This window comes from Scyliorhinus torazame, chromosome 20 (genome assembly GCF_047496885.1).
Source record: "Scyliorhinus torazame isolate Kashiwa2021f chromosome 20, sScyTor2.1, whole genome shotgun sequence".
NCBI lineage: Eukaryota > Metazoa > Chordata > Chondrichthyes > Carcharhiniformes > Scyliorhinidae > Scyliorhinus > Scyliorhinus torazame.
The window spans coordinates 11,188,948-11,211,796 of NC_092726.1; the positions used below are offsets into that span (position 1 = coordinate 11,188,948).

The window sequence follows — 22,849 nt, forward strand, 5'->3', positions numbered from 1 at the left end:
AAGGGAAAATGGGAGGAGGAGCTGGGGGAAGAGATTGAGGAGGGGCTGTGGGCAGATGCCCTAAGTAGGGTAAACTCTTCGTCCTCGTGTGCCAGGCTCAGCCTGATACAATTCAAGGTTCTACACAGGGCGCATATGACGGGAGCAAGGCTGAGTAGATATTTTGGAGTGGAAGATAGGTGCGGGAGATACGCGGGAAGCCCGGCGAACCACACCCACATGTTTTGGTCATGTCCGGTATTGCATGGGTTCTGGGTGGGTGTGGCAAAAGTGATCTCGAAGATGGTGGGGGTCCGGGTCAAACCAAGCTGGGGGTTGGCTATATTTGGGGTTGCAGATGAGCCGGGAGTGCAGGAGGCGAGACAGGCCGATGTGTTGGCCTTTGCGTCCCTAGTAACCCGGCGAAGGATTCTACTTATGTGGAAAGAAGTTAAGCTCCCGGGTGTGGCCTGGATCAACGACATGGCAGGGTTCATAAAACTGGAGCGGATAAAATATGCATTAAGAGGTTCGGCTCAGGGGTTCACCGGGCGGTGGCAACCGTTCCTCGACTATCTCGCAGAGCGATAAGGGAAAATAGAAAAGGCAGCAGCAGCAGCCCAGGGGGAGGGGAGGGGGAGAGGGAGGGCTCATTTGGGCCTTCAGGGGTTTTATGTGTGTGTTTATATATTGGTATTTATATTTGATTTCACAAAGTTACTATCTTAGTTATTATTTCTGTTGTTTCTTATTTTGTTATTGGCAGTTGCCGATAGTCAGCATATTATTTATTTAAAAAACGATCAATGTATATATTATTACAGAGTTGTAAAATGGGAAATTTTTGTTTGATCAAAAAACTTTTATAAAATATATATATTTTTTTTAAAAGGATAGGAACAACCATCTTCAGCCTCTACATCAATGGGTTCCTCCCATCATAAAGTCAAAAGTGGAGAAGTTCACTGATGGCTGCACAACTTACAAGTCGTCAGACAGTGAAGCAATTCATGTCAAAATGCAGCAAGACCTGGACAATATCCAGGTTTGGCAAGTCACATTCGCGTGATACACTTGCCAGGTAATGGCCATTTCCAAGAAGACAGAATTCCTTTGACATTCAATGGCATTGCCATCATCGAGTCCCCCACTGAATTGGACTACCCGTACACTGTGGCCACAAGAACAGGCCAGAGGATTGGAACCCAGCCGTGAGTAACTCACCTCCTGACTTCACAACGTCTGTCCACCATCTACACGGTGTAAGTCAGGAGACTGGTGGAATACTCTCCACTTGCCTTGATGGGTGGAGTGCCAACAACACTCAAGAAGCTCAACACCATCCTGACCAGGTAAGGACGGCAGATTTCCTTCCCTAAAGGACAATTGTGAAACAGATGAAATCACTTGAAATGTCATAACATTCAAGGCTACGGCAGAACCACTGGAAAGTGGGATTAGTGTAGGTTTAGTGTCATTTTGTTGGTGCAGGTGAGGAGGATGAGGGTGGGGGGGGGGGGGGTGAGGAGGATGAGGGTGGGGGGGGGTGAGGAGGATGAGGGTGGGGGGGGGGTGAGGAGGATGAGGGTGGGGGGGGTGAGGAGGATGAGGGTGGGGGGTGAGGAGGATGAGGGTGGGGGGGTGAGGAGGATGAGGGTGGGGGGGTGAGGAGGATGAGGGTGGGGGGGGTGAGGAGGATGAGGGTGGGGGGGGTGAGGAGGATGAGGGTGGGGGGGGTGAGGAGGATGAGGGTGGGGGGTGAGGAGGATGAGGGTGGGGGGGGTGAGGAGGATGAGGGTGGGGGGGTGAGGAGGATGAGGGTGGGGGGGGTGAGGAGGATGAGGGTGGGGGGGTGAGGAGGATGAGGGTGGGGGGGTGAGGAGGATGAGGGTGGGGGGGGTGAGGAGGGTGAGGGTGGGGGGGGTGAGGAGGGTGAGGGTGGGGGGGGTGAGGAGGGTGAGGGTGGGGGGGGTGAGGAGGGTGAGGGTGGGGGGGGTGAGGAGGGTGAGGGTGGGGGGGGTGAGGAGGGTGAGGGTGGGGGGGTGAGGAGAGTGAGGGTGGGGGGGGGTGAGGAGGGTGAGGGTGGGGGGGGGTGAGGAGGGCGAGGGTGGGGGGGGTGAGGAGGATGAGGGTGGGGGGGGTGAGGAGGATGAGGGTGGGGGGGGTGAGGAGGATGAGGGTGGGGGGGGTGAGGAGGATGAGGGTGGGGGGGGTGAGGAGGATGAGGGTGGGGGGGTGAGGAGGATGAGGGTGGGGGGGGTGAGGAGGATGAGGGTGGGGGGGGTGAGTAGGATGAGGGTGGGGGGGTGAGGAGGATGAGGGTGGGGGGGTGAGGAGGATGAGGGTGGGGGGGTGAGGAGGATGAGGGTGGGGGGTGTGAGGAGGATGAGGGTGGGGGGGTGTGAGGAGGATGAGGGTGGGGGGCGTGAGGAGGATGAGGGTGGGGGGGGGTGAGGAGGATGGGGGGGTGAGGAGGATGTGGGGGGGTGAGGAGGATGTGGGGGGGGTGAGGAGGATGGGGGGGGTGAGGAGGATGGGGGGGGTGAGGAGGATGGGGGGGGGTGAGGAGGATGGGGGGGGGTGAGGAGGATGGGGGGGGGTGAGGAGGATGGGGGGGGTGAGGAGGATGGGGGGGGGTGAGGAGGATGGGGGGGGGTGAGGAGGATGGGGGGGGGGTGAGGAGGATGGGGGGGGGGTGAGGAGGATGGGGGGGGGGGTGAGGAGGATGGGGGGGGGGTGAGGAGGATGGGGGGGGGTGAGGAGGATGGGGGGGGTGAGGAGGATGGGGGGGGTGAGGAGGATGGGGGGGGTGAGGAGGATGGGGGGGGTGAGGAGGATGGGGGGGGTGAGGAGGATGGGGGGGGTGAGGAGGATGGGGGGGGGTGAGGAGGATGGGGGGGGAGTGAGGAGGATGGGGGGGGAGTGAGGAGGATGGGGGGGGAGTGAGGAGGATGGGGGGGGAGTGAGGAGGATGGGGGGGGAGTGAGGAGGATGGGGGGGGGAGTGAGGAGGATGGGGGGGGGGGTGAGGAGGATGGGGGGGGGGGTGAGGAGGATGGGGGGGGGTGAGGAGGATGGGGGGGGGTGAGGAGGATGGGGGGGGTGAGGAGGATGGGGGGGGTGAGGAGGATGGGGGGGGGTGAGGAGGATGGGGGGGGGGTGAGGAGGATGGGGGGGGGTGAGGAGGATGGGGGGGGTGAGGAGGATGGGGGGGGTGAGGAGGATGGGGGGGGTGAGGAGGATGGGGGGGGTGAGGAGGATGGGGGGGGTGAGGAGGATGGGGGGGGTGAGGAGGATGGGGGGGGTGAGGAGGATGGGGGGGGTGAGGAGGATGGGGGGGGTGAGGAGGATGGGGGGGGTGAGGAGGATGGGGGGGTGAGGAGGATGGGGGGGTGAGGAGGATGGGGGGGGTGAGGAGGATGGGGGGGGTGAGGAGGATGGGGGGGGTGAGGAGGATGGGGGGGGTGAGGAGGATGGGGGGGGTGAGGAGGATGGGGGGGGTGAGGAGGATGGGGGGGGTGAGGAGGATGGGGGGGGTGAGGAGGATGGGGGGGTGAGGAGGATGGGGGGGGTGAGGAGGATGGGGGGGGTGAGGAGGATGGGGGGGTGAGGAGGATGGGGGGGTGAGGAGGATGGGGGGGGTGGGTGAGGAGGATGAGGGGGGGGTGAGGAGGATGAGGGGGGGGGGTGAGGAGGATGGGGGGGGGTAAGGAGGATGGGGGGGGGTGGGTGAGGAGGATGGGGGGGGTGAGGAGGATGGGGGGGGGTGGGTGAGGAGGATGGGGGGGGTTGGGTGAGGAGGATGGGGGGGGTGGGTGAGGAGGATGGGGGGGGTGGGTGAGGAGGATGGGGGGGGTGGGGGGTGAGGAGGATGGGGGTGTGTGAGGAGGATGGGGGGGTGAGAGGAGGATGGGGGGGGGTGAGAGGAGGATGGGGGGGGGTGAGAGGAGGATGGGGGGGGGTGGGTGAGGAGGATGGGGGGGTGGGGGGTGAGGAGGATGGGGGTGTGTGAGGAGGATGGGGGGGTGAGAGGAGGATGGGGGGGGGTGAGAGGAGGATGGGGGGGGGTGAGAGGAGGATGGGGGGGGGTGAGAGGAGGATGGGGGGGGGTGAGAGGAGGATGGGGGGGTGAGAGGAGGATGGGGGGGTGAGAGTGAGGGGTGGGGGTGGGTGAGGAGGATGGGGGGGGGGGTGAGGGTGGGGGGGGGTGAGGAGGATGGGGGGGGGGTGAGGAGGATGGGGGGGGTGGAGAGGAGGTGGGGGGGGGTGGGGGGGGGGAGAGGAGGAGGGGGGGGTGGGGGGAGGTGGAGGGGGTGGGAGGAGGGGGGGGTGGGGGGGGGGTGAGGGAGGGGGGGTGGGGGCGGGGAGGAGGAGGGGGGGGGTGGGGGGGGGGGGGGGGGGGGGTGGTGGAGGGGGGGGGGGTGGGGTGGGGGGGGTGGGGAGGATGGGGGGTGGGGGGTGGGGGAGGAGGGGGTGGGGGGGGGGGGGGGGGTGGTGGGGGGGGGTGGTGGGGGTGGGGGGGGGGGTGGGGTGGTGGGGGGGGGGATGGTGGTGGGGGGGGAGGTGGGGTGGATGGGGGGGGTGGTGGTGGGGGGTGGGTTGGGGGGGGGTGGGAGGTGGGGGGTGTGAGGAGGAGGGGGGGGGTGAGGAGGATGAGGGGGGGGGTAGGAGGATGGGGGGTTGGTCGGTGGGGGGGGGAGGAGGATGGGGGGGGTGTGGGAGATGAGGGAAAGTGTAGGAGGATGGGGGGGGGGGGTGAGGAGGATGGGGGGGGTGAGGAGGATGGGGGGGGGGGTGAGGAGGATGGGGGGGGGGGGGTGAGGAGGATGGGGGGGGGGGGTGAGGAGGATGGGGGGGGGGGGGTGAGGAGGATGGGGGGGGGGGGGGGTGAGGAGGATGGGGGGGGGGGGGTGAGGAGGATGGGGGGGGGGGTGAGGAGGATGGGGGGGGGTGGGTGAGGAGGATGGGGGGGTGGGTGAGGAGGATGGGGGGGGTGGGGGGTGAGGAGGATGGGGGGGGTGGGGGGTGAGGAGGATGGGGGGGGTGGGGGGTGAGGAGGATGGGGGGGTGGGGGGTGAGGAGGATGGGGGGGTGTGAGGAGGATGGGGGGGTGAGAGGAGGATGGGGGGGGGTGAGAGGAGGATGGGGGGGGGTGAGAGGAGGATGGGGGGGGGTGAGAGGAGGATGGGGGGGGGTGAGAGGAGGATGGGGGGGGGTGGAGGATGGGGGGGGTGGGGGGTGGGGGGTGAAGAGGATGGGGGGGGGGGGGTGGGGGGGGTGGGGGGTGAGGAGGATGGGGGGGTGTGAGGAGGATGGGGGGGGGGTGTGAGGAGGATGGGGGGGGGGGTGTGAGGAGGATGGGGGGGGGGTGTGAGGAGGATGGGGGGGGGGTGTGAGGAGGATGGGGGGGGGGGTGTGAGGAGGATGGGGGGGGTGTGAGGAGGATGGGGGGGGGTGTGAGGAGGATGGGGGGGGGGTGTGAGGAGGATGGGGGGGGGGTGTGAGGAGGATGGGGGGGGGGTGTGTGAGGAGGATGGGGGGGGGGGTGTGAGGAGGATGGGGGGGGGGTGTGAGGAGGATGGGGGGGGGTGAGAGGAGGATGGAGGTTGTGAGAGGAGGATGGGGGGGGTGAGAGGAGGATGGGGGGGGTGAGAGGAGGATGGGGGGGGTGAGAGGAGGATGGGGGGGGTGAGAGGAGGATGGGGGGGGTGAGAGGAGGATGGGGGGGGGTGAGAGGAGGATGGGGGGGGTGAGAGGAGGATGGGGGGGGGGTGAGAGGAGGATGGGGGGGGGTGAGAGGAGGATGGGGGGGGGTGAGAGGAGGATGGGGGGGTGGAGGATGGGGGGGGTGGGGGTGGGGGGTGGGGGGGTGGGGGGTGGGGGGTGGGGGGGTGGGGGGTGGGGGGTGGGGGGGTGGGGGGGATGGGGGGGGGTGGGGGGGGGTGGGGGGTGAGGAGGATGGGGGGGTGTGAGGAGGATGGGGGGGGGGTGTGAGGAGGATGGGGGGGGGGGTGTGAGGAGGATGGGGGGGGGGGTGTGAGGAGGATGGGGGGGGGGGTGTGAGGAGGATGGGGGGGGGGGTGTGAGGAGGATGGGGGGGGGGGGTGTGAGGAGGATGGGGGGGGGGTGTGAGGAGGATGGGGGGGGGGTGAGTGAGGAGGATGGGGGGGGGGTGTGAGGAGGATGGGGGGGGTGTGAGGAGGATGGGGGGGGTGAGGAGGATGGGGGGGGTGTGAGGAGGATGGGGGGGGGGTGTGAGGAGGATGGGGGGGGGGTGTGAGGAGGATGGGGGGGGGGTGTGAGGAGGATGGGGGGGGGGTGTGAGGAGGATGGGGGGGGGGTGTGAGGAGGATGGGGGGGGGGGGGGTTGAGAGGAGGATGGGGGGGGGGGGTTGAGAGGAGGATGGGGGGGGGGGGTTGAGAGGAGGATGGGGGGGGGGGGTTGAGAGGAGGATGGGGGTTGTGAGGAGGATGGGGGGGGAGGATGGGGGATGGGGGGGGGAATGGGGGGGGGATGGGGGGGGGATGGGGGGGGGATGGGGGGGGGAATGGGGGGGGGGATGGGGGGGGGAATGGGGGGGGGGATGGGGGGGGGATGGGGGGGGGGGAGGATGGGGGGGGGGGGGAGGATGGGGGGGGAGGATGGGGGGGGGGGGGGGGAGGATGGGGGGGGGGGGGGGAGGATGGGGGGGGGGGGGGGGGAGGATGGGGGGGGGGGGGGGAGGATGGGGGGGGGGGGGGGGGGGGGGAGGATGGGGGGGGGGGGGGCGCGGTCCAGGCCTACTGGGCCTGTCCGTGGCGGATTACCGGCTGATCCGATCCGCCCCGGATCCGGGAGGGGCGGACCGTCACCCCCAACCCGGAAGCCTCCCTTTCCGACCGCACTCACCGCTCCATGCCGGAGTAGGCCCCTCCCATGGCCATGCTCGCCAACGCCGGTGTGGCCGCCCGCAAAAATCCAGTCCCAGGCTTCGGGCCTGACTCCGCAAGGCCCGACTTCGAGGATCCGCGAACCGATTGGCTGGACCGGGGCGGAGCGACAGTCCAATCAGACTCCTTCCCGCCGTGGATTGGTGCAGGGCCGCCGAACGAGGATCCTGTTGGTCGGTGCTGTCCGCCAATCGCCCTGCCGCTTCAGCCAATCGGGACCCGTGGGCCGGAGTGTGGGGTAGGGAGGGGGCGCGCACAGGCCGGTTTGCGCAGGCGCCGCGGGAGCTGGCGGCTGTCAGGGATCGCCGTCGAAGTGGGGGGGCCACTGAGGGGAAACAACTTAAAAACCGGTTTCGCCGATGGAGTCCTACGATATAATCACCAACCAGCCGGTGGTAATCGATAACGTGAGTAACCGGCCCTCTTACCTTGTCCTCAGGGTGTCCGTGGGGCTGCCTGCAGCCTTTAAAGGGATAGTTCATGCCCGCGGACATTTAATTCCGCCGACAGAAAACAAGAGGGCAGCAGCCACTTAAAGTCTTGGTGCTGTTTGACCAAAATATTGCCCAGCTCACCCCCCTCAGTGCTCTGCATGATGGTCTTCTCACTGCAGCTCTCTGCAGCAGGCACCTCATCCAGCACTCAGGCCTCATTCACAGCTTCAGCTGGGGTCAGATTCTCAGAGTATTTAAATTTGGGGAGAGTTGGAGAATGAGCACAGGCTCGATCTGGTGAGAAAAATACAAGTTAGCCAAACAATCGTAGGATTTCGCAGTGCCGAAAGAGGTTCTTCGGCCCATCATGCCTGTGCTGGCCATCAAGTACCGACCTGCTTCAATCCCGCTTTCCAGCGCTTGATCTGTTGCCCATTCTGCCTCTGCCACCCCATCAGGCAGCGAGTTCCAGATTCCCACCACCCTCTGGGTGGAAAGGTTTTTCCTCAAATCCCCTGGCCATTAGCTTAAATCTATGCCCCCTGGTTACTGACCCCTCAACTCAGGGGAAAGGTTTCTACCTATCTACCCCATCTATGTCCTTCATATTTTTGGACGTCTCGATCAGGTCACCCCATCAGCCTTCGCTGCTTTAAGGACAACAACCCCAGCCTATCTTCACAGCTGAAAGGCTCCAGCCAGGCAACATTCTGGTGAATCCCCTCTGCACCCTCTCTCAATCAACCATATCCTTCTTATCGTGTGGTGAACAGAACTGCACAAAGAACTGCAGCTGTGGCCTAACCAGTGTTTTATACAGCTCCATCATAACCTCTCTACCTTGGATAATAAAGGCAAGTATCCCTTAACCACCTTATCTACCCGTCCTGCTGCCTTCAGGGATCTTTGGACATGCACATAAGAAACCCTTTGGTCCTCTGTACATCCAAGCGTCGTACTGTTCAGTGTGTATTCCCTTGCTTTGTTAGTCCTCCCAAAATTCGGAGACGGGGAAGAAATGAGAGGTGAGGCCTATGACAGGATGAAAGGCAGGAGAGGTTAAATGTTCTTTAAAAAAGTGATGGTATTATGTGGCAGAGGTGGCTGATCAGATGACCGGTCAAGATGGGCTTTGAGGAGGCTGGGTCAAACACCCGGATATGTCCTTCCACATTCCTGAAGGGTCTGATTGCCGTTTCCACATCACCAAGTGCACATTTGAATGAATTAATCTGGTCACTGCAGGCTGCCACCTTGAATTTAAATAAAAATGAAATCCTCCTCGTGTGAAAGCAAAATAGTGCGGATGGTGGAGACCTGAAATAAAATAGTACTTGCTGAGAAGAAACACTCAGCAGGTCTGGCATCATCAGTGGAAAGAGAAGCAGTGTTAATATTTCAAGTCCAATGAAACTCTTATTCTTTTGTAAAAGACTCGCATGGGAAAAAAGGAAAGTGAATGTAGATGTTGGATGAGGATAGTTTGGGGGAAACGATTATCTGATCCCTCTCTGATCACACTCCTCAGTTCTCCTCTGACACCTTTCCCAGTCCTGCTTGGCCTTCTAATGGGTCACACAGGAAGAGGAACCATCGAATCCTCATAAATGTTTGGGAGAGAGAACACACTGCAAAATCTGACATTTTAATTGCACTATTCATGCACCAGTGGATTTTTGATATGGTTTTTCAATCCATTGCTGATACTGCCACTAATTAGACAGTGACCAGGCAGCACTTGTCATGGAAGAGTTTAATGATGAGAAGGATCAGAACCCTGTTTTATGCTGAAGTAAAACATTAGAACTTCATGTCTGCATACTGAAGATGGTGATAGTGTTTTGGGCTTTTAAAGTGGCAGCACAGTCCACAAAATCAGAGAGATTATATGATTGGCATACAGAAGTGATTAACTTTTCCGATTATACATCACAGAATGTTGAAGGCATAGAGTGTTCAAAACAACACATGGGTTTTGTCTTTTAAGCAGTGGAAGTCAAGGACTTCTGCTCCACTGCCTTACCCAAAATCTCACATGTGATCACTCGTGATGTTCCAAACTCATCTTTTACCAGTTGTGTCCAACAGCCAGAGTTTAATTTGTGTTGCAAATTCACCACCTGTGTCATTGCAGTGTTAATGTAAGCCTACTTATGACAATAATAAAGATTATTATTCTTAATCCATAAAAATTGCTCCGAGGTATATCGTCTCCAGCTCCCTGAGGGTCAGGTTATTGTGATTATGGTTTTGCTGCAACCCACAGAGCACGAGGACCAGGTTCAGTCTTTTGTCCGGTACCACTGGGCTGGAGAAGAGAAGGAGCAAAGTCAGCCCAGGTCCCTGTCGCTGATCACTGTCTATTGGCCCAGGGCTGCCACGTGTCCCTGTGGATGTTGGGCAAGAACCTGTCTGGGAGTCAGGTGTGATTACAGCTGTGGTGCCATCGTCTGTGGCAGCACATGGCCAATGATGAATGTTCATTTGGGTGAGAAATTGAAAGATTTCTTGCGCCCTGTATAACTTTTCTTATCTTCTCTATTTTTTTATCCATCCAGGGTTCCGGGGTTGTCAAAGCTGGATTTGCTGGAGATCAAATACCCAAGTACTGTTTCCCCAATTAGTAAGTATGTTCACATGCATCAGTATACTTCGTGCGTGACTATGTTGGTGTCAACATGTCAATAACGTGACTATTTTGGCCTTGCCCTCTGTAGTTACTTTGTTCCAGACAAATGTTCATCAAGTGACAGATGTTAACAGCAGGGGCTGGATGCTGCAAGCACTCCTGGATGAGATGTGGGCTGAGGTGGATGTGGAGGAAAGCAGCTGCTGCAAGCACACTCTTTTTTTCCCCAGCTTTGTAACAGCCCCCACAACTGCAGCAGCTTTTTACCTTCCCGTTTCACACATGCAAATGATCCTGTTGCCTGCTGAAGGAGGATTGACAGGTGGTCGAGATCAGAGCAGTTTTGTGCTGGGGTCCCTGATGGCCCAGTTAATAAACTCCCAAGTAATGGGAGCCGGCAGGTGCCAGATTCCACCCCTGGCTTTGTGTTTTGATTCTATACCAGCTTTGGCTCGTGTGGTAAATGCCCTTCTCGACTGCAAAATAAATGAGGCTGCGCTAGTGTGCACTTGTTTAATAAAACAAAAAGATTAATAAATTAAACAAAAAGACATGGGATGAAAGCACCGAGTGCAGGCAAGTGTATGTGTGCAATTATCACTGGAGGATAATCATCACCTTTCTCTCTTTCTATCTCTCGGGTCTGAAATGTCCATGAGGCTAAGTTACCCGTCGAGCTGTGCATTATAAGTTTTGGTCCAGTCGGGAGAATCTGGTATTCCAATGCAGGTTAAACTTTGTGTGAATATGCCAAGTCAAAATCCAGAAGTTGTTGTGGGTTGTGCAAAAGGAGGTATAACATAGTGACACCAAATGGAACTGATCCATCCACAACAAAATCTCACTGGCAGTCAGTCCCATCATTAAGCATTAACAATTATTCTGTTTCGGCCTAGTGTGGGACGACCAAAGCACGTTCGAGTGATGGCGGGTGCGTTGGAGGGCGACCTGTTCATTGGACCGAAAGCTGAGGTATAGTGATATTTTCCAAGTGATCACCTTGCCGATTAAAATAGTCTTCCGCGTCCAACAAACAACCATGAGGCCACAGAAATGTCACAGTGCTTAAAATTCTTATTTTTGTGCATTCATTTTGTTCTTCTCATCCTCTTCTTTCATACCCCTGCCCGCGTTAGGAACATCGAGGTTTGCTCTCAATCCGTTACCCCATGGAACATGGCATTGTGCAAGACTGGAATGACATGGAGAGAATCTGGCAATATGTTTATGGCAAGGACCAACTGCAGACCTTCTCTGAGGAAGTGAGTGCTTGTATTTGGATTTTATTGTCACGTGTACCGCGGTACAGTGAAAAGTATTTTTCTGCGAGCAGCTCAACAGATCATTAAGTACATGAAAAGAAAAGGAAATAAAAGAAAATACATAATAGGGCAACACAAGGTACACAATGTAACTACATAAGCACCGGCATCGGGTGAAGCACACGGGGGTGCAGTGTTAAGAAGGTCAGTCCACAAGAGGGTCGTTTAGGAGTCTGGTAACGGGGGGAAGAAGCTGTTTTTGAATCTGTTCGTGGGTGTTCTCAGACTTTTGTATCTCCTGCTCGATGGAAGAAGTTGGAAGAGTGAGTAAGCCGGGTGGGAGGGGTCTTTGATTATTGCAGGTAGTGATAGGTTTTCACAGTCTCTCATAATGCCGATGATCACATACAAGTATTTAGTCTTCATCTCTTGAATAATATCTTTCACTCAAGTCATATTTATCTCAGGGGGTGGCACAGTGTTTAGCACTGCTGCCTCACAGCACCGAGGACCCGGGTGCAATACCGGCCCTCAACACCTATTATTGAAGTGATTTCTCGTCAGTTCCCCCCCACCCCACTTCATACTTTCTGATGTCATGTAGTGCTCTTTCCATGCTGGATTGCAGCGCTCGCTCCCTCTCTCTGTCCCTCACGCTCTACCTGTCTTTTTTTAAACTTAGAGTACCCAATTTGTTTTCCAATGAAGGGACAATTTAGCATGGCCAATTCACCTACCCTGCACATTTGTGGGTTGTGAGAGTGAGACCCATGCAGACACGGGGAGAATGTGCAAACTCCACACAGACGGTGAGTGACCCAGGGCCGGGATCGAACCTGGCTGGGTCCTCAGTGCCGTGAGGCAGCAGTGCTACCCACAGCGCCACCGTGCCACCCCACTCTCTATCTCTCGGGATCTCTCTCTCTCGCGCTCTCGCTATCTCTCTCGCGCTCTCGCTATCTCTCTCGCGCTCTCGCTATCTCTCTCGCGCTCTCGCTATCTCTCTCGCGCTCTCGCTATCTCTCTCGCGCTCTCACTATCTCTCTCGCTATCTCTCTCGCGCTCTCGCTATCTCTCTCGCGCTCTCGCTATCTCTCTCGCGCTCTCGCTATCTCTCTCGCTATCTCTCTCGCGCTCTCGCTATCTCTCGCGTTCTCGCGCTCTCTCTATCGCTCTCGTGCTATCTCTCACGCTCTCGTGCTATCTCTCTCGCGCTCTCTATCTCTCTCGCGCTCACTCTATCTCTCTCGGGCTCTCTATCTCTATCGCGCTCTCTCCATCAAATATTCCCAGGTCGGGTATGGTGGAGCCGATAGTCCTACACTCTGATCTCAAAGGACCCCAACAGGTGAATCTCTGAGCTTTGTTCGTATTCCATTGGTCATGTTGGCAATCCAGAACAAAATTGATCTCTTTCTTTTGCAGCATCCAGTGCTCCTCACAGAAGCTCCATTAAATCCAAGCAAAAACCGGGAGAGGGCAGCGGAGGTGTTTTTTGAGTCATTTAACGTCCCCGCACTTTTCATTTCGATGCAAGCTGTCCTGAGTCTGTAAGTTGCCTGCCGTGAACGATTGTTCTCAGATTTTCTGACATGTCTGTGGTTCGTTGTTTTGAAGTACTTTGTAATAGGGAACACAAATGAAGGAATTTGGATTGAAAGTAAATGCCTCAATGTCTTTCTTGTTCCCAATTCTCTGTCATGTTCTCGTGAACAGACTGAACCTTGTTGGGATATGGCTCCATGGATACCAGCAGCCTTCTAGAACTCCACCATGTAAGGTGGCACAGTGGCGCAGTCATTAGCACTGCAGCCTCAGGGTGCTGAAGGCCCGGGTTCGATCCCGTGTGGAGTTTGTACATTCTCCCCGTGTCTGTGTGGGTTTCACCCTCACAACCCAAAAAGATGTTCAGGATAGAGAAATTGGCCACGATAAATTGCCCCTTTCTTGGAAAACCAAAAATTGGATACTCTAAATTTTAAAAGAAAAAAACTTCATCCATGTAGTCACTCTTTATCTTAGAATCATAGAATTCCTATGGTGCAGAAGGTGGCCATTTGGCCCATTGAGTCTGCATCGGCCCAATCCCCCACCCAATCCTCGAAACCCCACCTAAACTTTGGACACTAAGGGGCAATTTAGCGTGGCCATTTCACTTAACCTGCACATCTTTGGACTGGGAGGAAACTGGAGCACCCGGAGGAAACTCACGCAGACACGGGGAGAAGGTGCAATCGCCACACAGGTAGTCACCTGAGGCGGGAATCGAACCCAGGTCTCTGGTGTTACCACTAAGCTGCCAACCGTGCCTGGCGAGTGACAGATATTGGAAATGTCACCCTGTCCTCATCTCATGCCCATATACAGGGATCAGGGCAGTGGCACGATCTGATTTATTGTTCCCTCATCCCAGAACTGTTCAAGTCAAATGGGGTGCTCCACCTACTCCCTGAGTTATGGTAGTTAACTGCGCACAGACCAGAGATTGTCTTTGATGTCTTCCTGTTACAGGTGACTCCATGGCTCCTGAGTCGTCATGCAGCTGGATTTTCTTTTACAAATTTAGAGTGCCCAATTCTTTTTTTCCGATTAAGGCGCAATTTAGTGTGGCCAATCCACCTACCCTGCACATCTTTGAGTTGTAGGGGCGAAACCCACGCAGAAACGGCGAGAATGTGCAAACTCCACACGGACAGTGACCCAGAGCTGGAATCGAACCCAATGCCATGAGGCGACAGTGCTAACCACTGTGCCACTGTGCTGCCCACTGCAGCTGGATTTTTGAGTCACTCAAACTCTGGCAGTCTTTTTTCTCTCACATTACCTCTTTTTACCTGACAAATGTGAGGTAATGCATTTTTGTAGGGAATATACAGTGAATGGTAGAACCCTCAAGAGTATTGAAAGTCAGAAAGATCTAGGTGTACAGGTCCACAGGTCACTGAAAGGGGCAACACAGGTTGAGAAGGTAGTCAAGAAGGCATACGGCATGCTTGCCTTCATTGGCCGGGGCATTGAGTATAAGAATTGCAAGTCATGTTGCAACTGGAAAGAACCTTAGTCAGGCCACACTTGGAGTATGAAATGAAATGAAGCGAAAATCGCTTATTGTCACAAGTAGGCTTCAAATGAAGTTACTGTGAAAAGCCCCTAGTCGCCACATTCCGGCGCCTGTTCGGGGAGGCTGGTATAGTGTTCAATTCTGATCGCCACACTACCAGAAGGATGTGGAGGCTTTAGAGAGGGTGCAGAAGAGATTTACCAGAATATTGCCTGGTTTGGAGGGCATTAGCTATGAGGAGTGGTTGAATAAACTCGGTTTGTCTTCACTGGAATGGCAGAGGTTGAGGGGCGACCTAATAGAGGTCTACAAAATTATGAGGGGCAGAGACAGAGTGGATAGTCAGAGGCTTTTCCCCAGGGTAGAGGGGTCAATTACTCGGGGGCATAGGTTTAAGGTGCGAGGGGCAAGGTTTAGAGGAGATGTACGAGGCAAGTTTTTTACACAGAGGCTAGTGGGTGCCTGGAACTCGCTACCGGAGGAGGTAGTGGAAGCAGGGACGATAGTGACATTTAAGGGGCATCATGACAAATACATGAATAGGATGGGAGTAGAGGGATACGGACCCAGGAAGTGTAGAAGATTTTCGTTTAGACGGGCAGCATGGTCAGCACGGGCTTGGAGGGCCGAAGGGTCGGTTCCTTTGCTGTACTTTTCTTTGTTCTTTTGCTCTATTCCTGGTGCTTGAGCACTGTGACCCTGCACTGTCGATCAATAGTCTCCATCTTAACTGCAGATACGCCACAGGCCGGACCACAGGCGTCGTGCTTGATGCCGGGGATGGTGTCACTCACGCTGTCCCAATCTACGAGGGCTTTGCCATGCCACACTCGATCATGAGGGTGGATGTAGCTGGCAGGGATGTGTCCCGCTACCTGCGCCTGCTCCTCCGGAAAGAAGGGTACGACTTCCACACAACTGCAGAATTTGAGGTTGTCAAAACAATTAAAGAGGTGGGTGCACTTTCTTTCTCATTCATTCCTTTCCAAGATGTGCGTGTCATAGGCATGGCCAGTGTTTACTGTCCATCACCAAGTGTGCTTGAGAAGGTGCTGGTGATCTGCGACCTTCAGCTGCTAATTTGGTGCAACGTGTCACTCAGTGCTGTGAGATAGGGAGTTCTCCGATTGGTGACGCAGTGGGTGGTGAAGGAGTGGGAATCTCTGGCCAGATCAGAATGGTGTGTGACCTGGAGGTGATGGCCGTCCCATGTGCCTGTTTCCCTTGTCCTTCTGAATGGTGTCTTGTCTTGGATTTGGGATCCAGATGGGGTTTCTTAGGGTTTGCCTGTAACCATAAGATTGTTGCTGTCGACTGTTATTTCTAAAAGAGACACAGTTTATTCCTCACATATCTGTGTACGTCTGAATAGGCTCCACGAGAATATACTTCTGCTTCCCATCAATCTGTCCCGTAGTCATGTGACATTACATAAAAGTTACATCAGTATCAGATGTTCCTGATGTTAACGCTTTCCAGATAGATGGTCACGGTGGAGCTCTCACTCTGGAGGTGGGCTGGCGGGGGCTGGCCAGGGGTGGGGGTGGGATGGGGTGGGGGGAGAGTCACTGAGACTAAACCTAATGCTCTCCTGGCACCAACACAAAGGCATTCAGGTCAGCACAGATTGGTGGGTCATGTGCCACGGTGTGGGTGGTTTGGAGTTTTCCCACTCCCCATTTCAGAAAATAAGGTGCACACTGATGCATAATCAATTACTCTCGAGACAAGGTGAGTCATAACTAATAGGCTTTAATCAGCTAGAACTGTACCCAGCAGCTTCGATACAGAAAGTGAAGGCTGCTGGGACGGCATTGGTTCTTATACCCCGCCTCTCAGGGCGGAGCTGGTCTAGCCAATGGTCATGCACCTCTCAGGTACTGCAATACCTGGTATTACCAAATTCACCCCCTGTTATAAAAGAACCCAGCGGGGTGATGGCCAGCGTTACTGTCGCCTTTTGCATGGTAGGACCAGGTATGGAGGCACCGTGATGTTGAGGGTTTTATGGTGCAGCAATCAGACGATCGGATGACCTGGTCGTCCTTCAGGAGCGTCTGGGCTTCGGCGATGATCCTGGTGGGTGCCCCGGCGGTTGTGGCTCCGGGAACGTGGTGTCTTTCTCCCAGGCAGCTTCGTCACCCCTAAGTGGCGCTGTTGGGGCGAAAAGTGGGCAGGGGGAGGGGCGCCTGTAGGGGGCGTCGGTGCCTGTTCGGCACTGGGTAGGGGCGGCGGGAGTACTGACCCTCCGGTCAGGTGCTACGGGGAGGGTGGGGGTGGGGGCAATGGTGCGGGTGCGCGTGGGGTCCGGCGGGCGCCAGGTCCCGAAGGGAGACCGTGTCTTGGCGGCCGTCGGGGAACTCTACGTAGGCGTACTGGGGGTTGGCATGCAGCAGATGGACCCTCTCGACCAACGGGTCCGACTTGTGCGCCCTCACATGTTTCTGCAGCAGGACGGGTCCGGGTGTCGCTAGCCAGGTTGGGAGCGAGGTCCCGGAGGAGGACTTCCTGGGGAAAACAAGGAGACGTTCGTGAGGTGTCTGGTTTGTGGTAGTACAGAGCAGCGACCGGATGGAGTGAAGGGCCACTGGGAGGACTTCTTGCCAGCGGGAGACTGGGAGATTCCTGGACCAAAGGGCCAGCAGGACGGTCTTCCAGACCGTTCCGTTCTCCCTCTCTACCTGCCCGTTTTCCGGGGGTTGTAACTGGTCGTTCTGCTCGAGGCGATGCCTTTGCTGAGCAGGAATTGACGCAGTTCGTCGCTCGTAAAGGAGGACGCCCTATCACTGTGAATGTATGCGGGGAAGCCGAACAGTGTAAAAATACCCTAGAGGGCCTTGATGACGGTGGTCGTGGTCATGTCCAGGCAGGGGATGGCGAATGGGAACCGGGAGTATTCGTCAATCACGTTCAGGAAGTACGTGTTGTGGTCGGTGGAGGGGAGGGGGCTATTAAAATCCATGCTGAGGCGTTCAAAGGGACGGGAAGCCTTTATCAGATGCGCTCTCTCTGGCCGGTAGAAGTGCGGTCTGCACTCCACGCAGATTCGGCAGTCCCTGGTGACTGTCCTGACCTCCTCGATGGAGTAGGGCAGGTTGCGGGTCTTAATGAAATGAAAGAAACGAGTGACCCCCGGGTGGCAGAGGTCCTCGTGGAGGGCTCGGAGACGGTCCACTTGCGCGGTGGCACAAGTGCCGCGGGACGGCATCAGGAGGCTCGTTCAGCTTCCCAGGACGGTACAAGATCTCGTAATTGTAGGTGGAGAGTTCTATCCTCCACCGCAAGATCTTGTCGTTCTTAATCTTGCCCCGCTGTTCATTATCGAACATGAAGGCCACCAACCGTTGGTCCGTGAGGAGAGTAAATCTCATGCTGGCCAGGTAATGCCTCCAGTGTCGCACAGCTTCTACTATGGCCTGGGCCTCCTTTTCGACCGAGGGATGGCGAATTTCGGAGGCACGGAGGGTACGGGAGAAGAAAGCCACGGGTCTGCCCGCTTGGTTGAGGGTGGCCGCCAGAGCTACGTCGGACGCGTCGCTCTCGACCTGGAAGGGGAGGGACTCGTCGATGGCGCGCATCGTGGCTTTTGCGATGTCCGCTTTGATGCGGTAGAAGGCCTGGCGGGCCTCCGTCGACAGGGGGAAGGTTATGGACTGGATCAGGGGCCGAGCCTTGTCTGCGTAATTAGGGACCCATTGTGCATAATAGCTAAAGAAGCCGAGGCAGCGCTTTAGGGCCTTGGGGCAGTGAGGGAGGGGGAACTCCATGAGGGGGCGCATGCATTTAGGGTCAGGGCCTATGACTCCATTTCGCACTACGTAGCCTAGGATGCCTAGATGGTCGGTGCGAAACACGCATTTATCCTTATTGTATGTCAGAGAAAGGATATTCGCGATCTGGAGAAATTTTCAGAGGTTGGTGGCGTGGTCCTGCTGGTCATGGCCGCAGATGGTGACGTTATCCAGATATGGGAACGTCGCGCGTAAGCCGTACCGGTCAACCATTCGGTCCATCTCACGTTGGAAGACCGAGACCCCGTTCGTGACACCGAAGGGAACCCTTAAATAGTGATAGAGCCGCCCAGCTGCTTCGAAGGCAGTGTACTGGCGGTCACCATGACGGAGGGTCAGCTGGTGGTAGGCAGACTTGAGATCCACCGTGGAGAAAACCTTGTCCTGCACAATCCTGTTTACCAGGTCGGCTATACGGGGGAGAGGGTACGCGTCCAGTTGCGTAAACCTGTTGATAGTCTGGCTATAGTCGATGACCATCCTGGGCTTCGATGGGCATCCACCTCTCAGGTACTGCAATACCTGGTAATACCACACACACACCGAGAGTGCAAAATCCTGACCAGGTCCGTGTGCCTCAGCTGCTCACTGTGGAACCTGTTCAGCCATGGCGGGAGCCAAGCTCATTGCTTTTAACGTGTTTACATTATGTAGTGTGAGTTGACTCCTCAAATTCACAGCTTGCAACTACACACCTCACACCTGGGATTTGTGCCATGTTGACAGTTCTTTTTATAGCTAGCTGTCCCTCATTCGTCAGTCTCTGATTTCAGCATTGCTTCTGCGCACCTTTATACTGGATTACAACATCATTCCACAGAGAAAACCCTTCACAAAATCAACTTAGACACCCCCCCCCCCCTCCCCATCACAGAAATTGTGACCAATTACAGCTACAAGTTGCATTTCAAATACAGTTGATTGTAATGTTTCTGTGCTTTGTAAACAACAATAACCACTTCTCTTCCACACAGCTGTTGTGATGGATTTGCATTTCAGCAAAAAGATTTGAAGTTGTTGTGGTTTGGACTAAAACTGACCTATTTCTTGCTTTTCAGCGGGCCTGTTACCTTTCTATAAACCCACAGAAAGATGAGACGTTGGAGACGGAGAAAGCACAGTACACCCTGCCTGACGGGAGCACTTTAGAGGTATTGTTGTGGAGATAGTTACCAGTACCTGGTCACACTGTGGTTGGAAAAGTGTAATCCCTTGCATCCTGACCTCCTACTAATGACTTGTAGGTATTGGGTGACATTCAAATCCAATTCTCTAAGCTCTGGGACTTATTTGAATGGTCATTCTTCATGTCTGAACCTGGATGGTGACCATCAGCAAGTTATTTAGTGGTGGAGAGCATCACTGCCAACTGCTACCTTGTCCTTTTCTGACTTAGATGTATACAGCAGAATGATATGACAGTCATCACGAGTGGAAGCTCTGACTGATGTGTTAATCCTTTCCTTAGCCTAGGATTTCTGGCCTGGCCAAAGTTATCTAAGTCGGCAAAGACTTGATCCTGGGGCTTCTTGTGCCTTGACATCACACAGGATGATGCAGTCAGTGGTTCAGTTGATAAACACATTGCCTGTGGATGTTTGAGTGCTGGCTATTAAGGGCTGCATTCAAGCTTTCTGCCATAAATCATTATTCGCTGCTTGATATGCAAACATGACTTAAATCGCCATGGCATAATAGGTTATGGACCCAGTGCTGGTAAAATGGGATGAGTACAGATTGGTATATGGTGGTCGGCATAGACATGGTGGGCTCAAGAACCTGTTTCTGTGCTCTTGATTCTGTGACTCTGTTACAAATTAATCTGTGTGATTGTGGTATTTAATCATTCTGTCCGTCACTTGTTGGTTGCCTGCAGGTGGGACCTGCCCGATTCCGAGCCCCGGAGTTGCTTTTTAAGCCTGACCTGATCGGAGACGAGAGTGAAGGAATTCATGAAGTGCTAGCCTTTGCGATCCAGAAGTCAGACATGGACCTTCGCAGGACGTTATTCTGCAATATTGTCCTCTCTGGAGGTTCCACCCTGTTCAAAGGTGCTCGCAAGATGCCTTCTGACCCACAGCTGATAGCCTTTAGACCAGTGTTTGTTTGAGAATATATCTTTGGAACAGTGTGGCGAGCAGCAGGTGGCAGATGCTGACTCAAGTGGAGCCTTCACAAGGGAATTGGAGAAATATTTTAATGGGAGAGTTCAGGGATATGAGCAAGAGCAGGGGCCTGGGTCGAACTGGAATGCTTCTCAAACAAGCTCACACTCTGTGATTGCTTTTCTGTTGCACTAGTCTGTGATTCTATTGTTTAATGTTGAAAGGCTGCTCGGTGGCTGATGAATGGTGCAACATGTTGCTCCTAAATTGGAGAGTCACAGATGAAGCCGCCTTGGTGCAGGTACAGTCCGGGTGAGAGGCAGGACGAAGCTTCCTCCAGTTCTGCTTCAGGTTCAAACTCAGGAGCACCCTGAGTTTGTACAGAATTGTAGACAGTTTCCTGCTGTGAAGCCATTCCCACTGGGGACTGAGCTCCAAGGAAGATTCAGAAGGGAATGTTTTAGCCAGCAGACACAAGATGCCAACGTGCGTTGGCTTTAAGCCTATGTTTATGACATAAAAGCCATGTGCCACCCAGCACCTGTTATCTCAGACCTTTGTCGTAACAAAAAACCTCAGTCTTTGGCTTGACCTGATTTCCCCAAGTACGCTCAGTGTACGCAGTGAGGGTTCTTAGATAATAATCTTTATTGGTGTCACAAGTAGGCTCACATTAACATTGCAATGAGGTTACTGTGAAAATCCCCCAGTCGCCACACTATGGCATACATTGAGGGAGAATTCAGAATGTCCAATTCACCTAACAGAATGTCATTCGGGACTTTGTGGGAGGAAACCGGAGCACACGGAGGAAACCCACGCAGACACGGGGAGAACGTGCAGACTCCGCACAGGCAGTGACCCAAGCCGGGAATCGAACCCAGGTCCCTGGTGCTGTGAAGCAACAGTGCTAACCACTGTGCTACCATGCTGCCCTGATAACTCCCGTGATCAATCACAGATTCTGCACGTGCTGAATTCACCGAGGCAGATGGTACCTGCTGTTCATTATGATCCAGAAAAGTCAATAAACCCATGTCTTTGGGAGTGCAGAAAGATTTACTCAACTAATCAGAGACTCTGAGAGTGCCTAACATAATGGGAGGCACCTTACATCTCTTCCCCCCCCCCCCCCCCCCCCCCCCGTCCAACTTTGTTCCACTCCACCCTCACTCTCGCTCCTCTGCCCTGCGTCATTCCCCCAAATAGGTCTGAAGGAGACAAAAACAGAAAACACTGGACAATCTCAGCAAGAGACTTCTCTCTGTGGAGAGAGAAGGGAGCTAACATTCCTAGTCTGGATGACTCTTCGTCAAAGCTGAGGAGAACGGGAAATAGGATCAGAGTTATACTGTAGGGGCACGTGGAGCAGTGGGGCTGCATGGAGGGCCAGCGATAGGTCGAGATTGACAAAGATGGGAACAAAGCCGAAGGGAATGGAAATGATGGAGATGATGACGAAGAAGGGAGCTGATAGTGGCACATTAAGAGATCAGAATGTTTTAATGGCAGAACAAAGATAAGCAGTGTGTCAAAGGACAACTCAGAACAGGGAACTGATAGCCCAAGTGGGGTGGGGAGGAGGGGGACAATGGTGAGGGAAAACCAAGTGGACTCACCAGCTGATTGAAGCAGAGTGCACATAGTTCACATTAGCAGTCTCCAGTCAGGTGGGATGGGACAGAAACTCTCACCCAAAAACCACAGAGAGGTCAAAACATTCTTAGAAGAGCTTTAATCGAAGTTTCATTGCTCTCAGGCTTTGGCGACCGGTTACTCAGCGAGGTTAAGAAACTGGCTCCAAAAGACGTGAAAATAAAGGTATGGCTGCAAGTTTGAATTTCTTACATGATAGTGTTGCTCTTTTTAGCCTTAGTTTATTAGCTCTGATTATGTCACCTTTGCTCACGAGTCGCCAGGTATCTTTTTGATACCGCCACATGGTTCAAGCTCGAGTTATGATTAATAAGTCAGCACACCGCTTAGTAAGATTGAAATCAACGGTCATTTATTATATACAACAAGTAATGTTTACACAATAATCCTACTATCTATATAGAAACCTATCACTACTGGCCAATACTTAACTTTCGGAAGGGCCCACCAGGTCAGGGAAACAAATGGCTTATCGAATCGGATCTGGCCCGCGGGATTCAAAAGGCTGATACAGGTCGATGGCTAGGAGTCTTTATCGGATAGCGATCGCTGGATTCAAACTTACAGTTGCTGGTTGATGTTCTTGCGAAGGTCTCGAGCAGGCGAAGAAGGGAGAGAGAGATCTGAACTTGGCCCCTCACTTTATAGGGCCCAGGGGCTTCCCGCCTCTCGGGGCGGCCCTTGACCCTGAGTCCCAAGTGATTGGACTTGTTCCCAATCACTGGGTTCGATACGTCCAATTGCGAGGCGATTCCCCGATCGGGGGGTGGTCGTTCACCTGCCTTTGTTTCGGCCACTGCAGGCGCCAACAGGTCTGGCCCGGTATTCAATTGCTAATATGTTGCAATTGTTCCCGGGGATAGCCGATTAAACTGCAGATGTCTGGGTTGATGGGCTGCTAATAGTCCTGAGTATCGATCTGGGCCGACTTCCCCAGAGCCGAATATGATATTCTGCCTGCAGCTGTCCGTTTGTGTCCTGTTGCCTGCTTTTCCCATCAGCC

General features: G+C 55.2%; 2 protein-coding genes across 3 annotated transcripts in view; one reads left to right on the forward strand and one right to left on the reverse strand.

The window, feature by feature from the left end:
* The window catches only part of LOC140396865 (E3 ubiquitin-protein ligase MARCHF5-like), a 30,562-nt gene extending 23,524 nt beyond the window's left edge, over nucleotides 1-7,038 (reverse strand). The window contains exons 1-2 of one of the 2 annotated variants that reach the window (XM_072485658.1): nucleotides 6,868-6,993; nucleotides 1,204-1,354 (exon numbers count right to left, since the gene is read on the reverse strand). In XM_072485658.1, coding sequence (XP_072341759.1) covers nucleotides 1,204-1,232 — 29 coding nt within the window. In that variant the 5' untranslated portion in view covers nucleotides 1,233-1,354; nucleotides 6,868-6,993. Of the gene's footprint in view, nucleotides 1-1,203; nucleotides 1,355-6,867 lie in introns of both variants that reach the window. The other variant, XM_072485657.1, reaches the window with a different exon arrangement.
* Nucleotides 7,039-7,142: 104 nt separating this feature from the next.
* Nucleotides 7,143-22,849, forward strand: part of actr1b (actin related protein 1B) — a 30,922-nt gene continuing 15,215 nt past the window's right edge. Inside the window, exons 1-9 of the mRNA XM_072485656.1 lie at nucleotides 7,143-7,315; nucleotides 9,901-9,965; nucleotides 10,868-10,943; nucleotides 11,108-11,233; nucleotides 12,659-12,783; nucleotides 15,031-15,247; nucleotides 19,144-19,236; nucleotides 19,962-20,136; nucleotides 21,950-22,011. Coding sequence (XP_072341757.1) covers nucleotides 7,268-7,315; nucleotides 9,901-9,965; nucleotides 10,868-10,943; nucleotides 11,108-11,233; nucleotides 12,659-12,783; nucleotides 15,031-15,247; nucleotides 19,144-19,236; nucleotides 19,962-20,136; nucleotides 21,950-22,011 — 987 coding nt within the window. The 5' untranslated portion in view covers nucleotides 7,143-7,267. The remainder of the gene's footprint in view (nucleotides 7,316-9,900; nucleotides 9,966-10,867; nucleotides 10,944-11,107; nucleotides 11,234-12,658; nucleotides 12,784-15,030; nucleotides 15,248-19,143; nucleotides 19,237-19,961; nucleotides 20,137-21,949; nucleotides 22,012-22,849) is intronic.